Source organism: Homarus americanus, unplaced genomic scaffold, assembly GCF_018991925.1.
Source record: "Homarus americanus isolate GMGI-L3 unplaced genomic scaffold, GMGI_Hamer_2.0 scaffold18885, whole genome shotgun sequence".
NCBI classification, from domain to species: domain Eukaryota; kingdom Metazoa; phylum Arthropoda; class Malacostraca; order Decapoda; family Nephropidae; genus Homarus; species Homarus americanus.
The window spans coordinates 1,859-7,114 of NW_024735949.1; the positions used below are offsets into that span (position 1 = coordinate 1,859).

The 5,256-nt window shown below is 48.1% G+C and overlaps 1 protein-coding gene across 1 annotated transcript; it reads left to right on the plus strand.

Moving 5' to 3' along the window:
• Positions 1-639: 639 nt before the first annotated feature.
• On the plus strand, positions 640-4,816 carry LOC121871639 (the record flags this gene model as incomplete). Its single annotated transcript, XM_042374049.1, has 2 exons — positions 640-809; positions 4,619-4,816. Coding segments are annotated over 2 exons (368 nt in total), but the record flags the coding sequence as incomplete, so codon positions are not given.
• Positions 4,817-5,256: the final 440 nt, after the last annotated feature.

The following is a 5,256-nucleotide window of genomic DNA, read 5'->3' on the forward strand; positions in this document are numbered from 1 at the left end:
GTGAACTATATTTAACTTCTTTGAGTATAATGGTTTAACCCTTTGAGAACGATGGTTTAACTCTTTGAGGACTATGGTTTAAACCCTTTGAGTATAATGGTTTAACCCTTTGAGTATAATGGTTTAACCCTTTGAGTATAATGGTTTAACCCTTTGAGTATAATGGTTTAACCCTTTGAAGACGATGGTTAAACCCCTTTAAGAACGATGGTTTAACAGGTTACACTAATATAAGATTATTAACAGATTATTCTCGATTATCTTAACATTATTGTTGATTTTTGATCATATAAACCAGTAGTTGAGACATTATACAATATTATTATAGAGGCTGATTGATAATGATAATTTGATGTTGTTATCGCTATAATTGAAATACATACATACATGTACATAATTACATACACATTACATACATACATACATACACACACACATACAGTACATAACATACATACACACACACATACATACACACACACACACACACACACACACACACATACATTTATACATATATACACACACACACACACACAAACACACAACACACACACACACACACACACACACATTACATACATACATACATACAGAAAGGATGGAGCCAAAATTCTGACCTTGTTGGTATCTCTACAGAAGAGTGGCTGACGAGGAAGAAGGTGACGACCACGACGACGAAGAACATAGAGACGAGGACACAGCGGCAGGTGGTGCTGGAGGACGGGCAGGTGGTGGAGGACTCTGGCCCCGTCGTCACCACTGACTGTAAGGAGGACACGGTCACTCAGGAGGTGCATGCTGATGAGGTGGGTCCTGAGGTGGTGTGTGGTGGGATCCTGAGGGTGTGTGGTGGGTCCCTGAGGGGGGTGTGGTGGGTCCTGAGGGTGTGTGGTGGGGTCCTGAGGGTGTGTGGTGGTCCAAGGGTGTGTGGTGGGTCCTGAGGGATGTGTATGGTGGGTCCTGAGGGGTGTGGTGGGCCCTGAGGGGTGTAGGTGGGTCCTGAGGGGTGGTGGGTCCTGAGGGGTGTATGGTGGGTCCTGAGGGTGTGGTGGGTCCTGGGGTGTGTGGTGGGTCCTGAAGGGTGTGTGGTGGGTCCTGAGGTGTGGTGGGTCCTGGAAGGGGTGTGTGGTGGGTCCTGAGGTGTGTGTATTGGGGGGGTAAGCCAGTGTCTGGTGGGAGGTATTGAAGCAACCACACCATCAACACTCCTTCCCACACGTGTCAGGAGAGAGAGAGAGAGAGAGAGAGAGAGAGAGCAGAGGAACAGAGAGACAGAGAGACGAGAGAGAGAGAGAGAGACAGAGACAGAAGACAGAGACAGAGAGCCATCAACGTGTGGTGTAGGCCGTGTCGTGTATCGTGAGGAAAGGTGAGGACGACAGGGCGCCTCATCAACACCCTCGTGACAGGTGAGCGACAGGATGAGCGGGGGGAGGGTTGAGGATGGGGTGGGGTGAGAGTGGGTGGGAGTGGGTTGATCGGGTGGGTAATTCCTTATCACTAACACCTCATCTGGCGTTAATAATGGCGCTCAAGTCACCGGTGTCACTGCCACTGCGTCACCAACTAGCGTCATCAGTTACCAAAACACCAAACACTGCGTCACCAAACCACTGCGGCACCAAACCAGGCCATCACACCGCGTCATCATGTCCCACCTGTAATTAAGCATGATGGAAGTTGTGAATGAAGGTCGCTTGAGGAAGAGTGAAAGACCAACGCGTGTAGATTAAAGATGGAAGTCGTTGAGAAGGTCGGCGGGATGTGCTGAGTGGCTGTGGTCGATGATGGTAGATCGGTGATGTATTGGTGGCTGTGGTCGATGATGGTAGACGAGAGCGGTTGAGTGTGGCTGTGATCGATGATGGTAGATCGGTGATGGGTTCAGTGTGGCTGTAGTCGATGATAAGTAGATCGGGGATGTGGTTGAGGTGGCTGTGATCGATGATGGTAGATCGGTGCATGCAAGGAGCGTGGCTGTGGTCGATGATGGTAGATCGGTGATGTGTCGCTGAGGTGTCAGTCTATTTACAGATCGGGGATGTATGAGTGTGCTGTGGTCGACGATGGCAGATCGGGGACGTGGAATGAGTGTGGCGCGTGTTTGGGAGGAGGTGGTGGAGGTGGAACTATGCGGGTGGAGGCTCACCACCACAGCATACTACTTCACCTCTCCGCCCAGTAGCTAACCCTCACACACCCACACACACACACACCCACACACACACACACACACGCACACGCACACACACACACACACACACAAATGTATATGTCCTGAGTAGGAAAAGAGGTAGAGAGAGAGACCTAAATCTGGGTCACATTACGAAACACCACCTCGAGTCATATAGAAGAAACGACGCCATCTTGCTAATCTCGGCCAGAATGAGGCGAAAGATGCCTCATTAATATCAAACTTGAGGTTAATAATGTGAAGAGTGATAGTTAGCGTCACACTGGCCTTACAAAATGCACTGTAACTTGAACCTTATGTATCCCGTCAGGAGGCTTCCGGTGGCTCATATAACTTCACTACAGTCTTAATGGATTTTAATACGTTTCTCTCCTTGTGCCGACACACACACACATGCACACACGCACACATACACACACACGGGCACATACACACGGGGTACATATACACACGTACACATACACACGTAAGGCTCATACATACGGCATTACACATAACACAAGTACAACACACACGTACACATACACGGCACATACACACGGGTACATATACACACGGTACACATACACACAACACTCGACGTTCCCACAGATGTGACAGCGTGTACACAAGAGGATATCCTGAGGTAAAAACAAGAGATACTGTCCAGATATAATTACACTGAGACTCCTCTACTCAACGAGATACCTTAACGAGATACATTAACGAGATTTTAGAGATTTAACGAGATCTTAACGAATATATTGAATCAGATACATTAATCCAGATAATTTAACGATACATTCATTTAATACCAGTTAGGAGTCACAGTTAAGGTCCCAAATGATCTATTATAACTTTCTGGTGTTAAGTGAACGTGTTCAGTTAAGGTATCTCGTTAAGGTATCTCGTTAAGGTATCTCGTTAAAGGTATTCCTGTTAAGGTAGAGTCTCAGAGTAACTTTGTATTATTTATAAACATTGTTCCAGTGTTTTTGTTACACTAAGTAAAACCGTTAAGTGCATTCTAACTTTCAATTACAAGGATATTAGCTTGGTAACGTGTGCGTGTGTGTGTGTGTGTGTGTGTGTGTGTGTGTGTGTGTGTGTGTGTATTCGTGTCGTGTGTGTGCGTTTGTACCTGGACATCCCTCCTCGCTACAAGTCACAGATCCGTCTAGCGAGAGTACATACAGTGTTAAACTACTTGAGTCCTCCCCACCTCCTTCCTCACCCCCTCACTCCCCCACTCCTCCTCACCTCCCCACTCCTCTCACCCCCACTCTCTTCACCCCCACCTCACCCCCACCCCTCACTGTGGTTCACTGGCAAGGTTGTCTCTCTCTGTCTGTCTGTCCATCTAGCTATTATACAGTATATGTACAGTATGTATATGTGTGAATGTACGCTATTTATGTATGTATAGTATACATATATACTACTGCATATACTGTATGTATTTCTCTCTCTCGTATGCTCCAGAATATAACCTGCCCTGATCCATTTATTTACCTTCATTGACAATACCTGGTAATTATTTTAGTCTGTACTCATAGTTGTATTAATTATATATTATTATTTTTCCTTTATTTTATTTTTTTTTATTTAATGTTTGTTTTAGTGACTGTAATTGTTGATAACACTAGACAGGTGACAGCACTAGACAGGTGACAGCACTAGACAGGTGACAGCACCAGAATAGGTGACAGCACTAGACAGGTGGCAGCACTAGATAGGTGACAGCACTAGACAGGTGGCAGCACTAGATAGGTGACAGCACCAGATAGGTGACAGCACTAGATAGGTGACAGCACTAGACAGGTGGCAGCACCAGACAGGTGGCAGCACTAGATAGGTGACAGCACTAGATAGGTGACAGCACTAGACAGGTGACAGCACCAGACAGGTGGCAGCACTAGATAGGTGACAGCACTAGATAGGTGACAGCACTAGACAGGTGACAGCACTAGACAGGTGGCAGCACCAGACAGGTGGCAGCACTCAGATAGGTGACAGCACTAGACAGGTGGCAGCACTAAACAGGTGACAGCACTAGACAGGCAGCATGTAAAACCCCTGACTGCTCTATACAACGGGGAGATATGATAGAAGTATTTAAGGGTGAAAGGAATCAATAGGATATAGATAAAGTTCTTATAATATTCGAGCAGGATAGACCTGGAGCAACGGATTTGTTGATAAGTCTAGGTTTAGGGGAGGTAGGAAGGAACTGGTTCACTAATAGGGTGGTGGATGAGTGGAACAAGCTTAGCAACTTTTGTAAGTGCTGGAAAGTTTTAAAAGGAGGCTAGATAGATTCATGGATGATAGAGAGTGGTAGTAACTCTCGACAGGAGCTGCCATGCACAGGCCAACCGGCTTATTGCAGACTCCTTATTGTATGATGTTCTTATGTTCATTAATCATTCTTACCTCCCACAGAACCTACGTCCCGAGGGGCAGGAGGGAGGAGCGGACGAGACCCCAGGGGAGAACTGGGTACCTGTAGGAGGCGCTGTAGTAGTGTCCGAGAAGACTGAACACATCGTTAACTCACACCAGGTGGCTGAGAATAAGCGAGAGACGGAGGAGGTCACACACTGCGGTGACGTCACTAACAAGGTCAGTTTGAGGTCATAGAGAGGTGGGGGAGGGGTGTGTGTGGGGGAAGGGGGGAGGGGTGTGGGGGAAGGGGGAGGGGTGGGGAAGGGGAGGGTATGTGTGGGGGAAGGGGAGGGGTGTGTGGGGGAAGGGGGGAGGGGTGTGTGTGGGGAAGGGGTGTGTGTGGGGTGAGGGAGGGGTGTGGGTGAGTGTGTGGGGAAGGGGGAGGTGTGTGTGTGGGGAAGGGTGTGTGTGGGGTGTAGGGAGGGGTGTGGAGATGTGTGGGGAAGGGGGGAGGTGTGTGTGGGGAAGGGTGTGTGTGGGGGGTGTAGGGAGGTGTGTGTGGGGAAGGGGTGTGTGTGGGGTGTAGGGGGGTGGGGTGATGTGTGGGGAAGGGGAGGGGTGTGGGGAAGGGTGTGTGTGCAGGGGGGTGTAGGAGGTGTGTGTGTTTGAGGATGATGATATGAACTATTATTAAT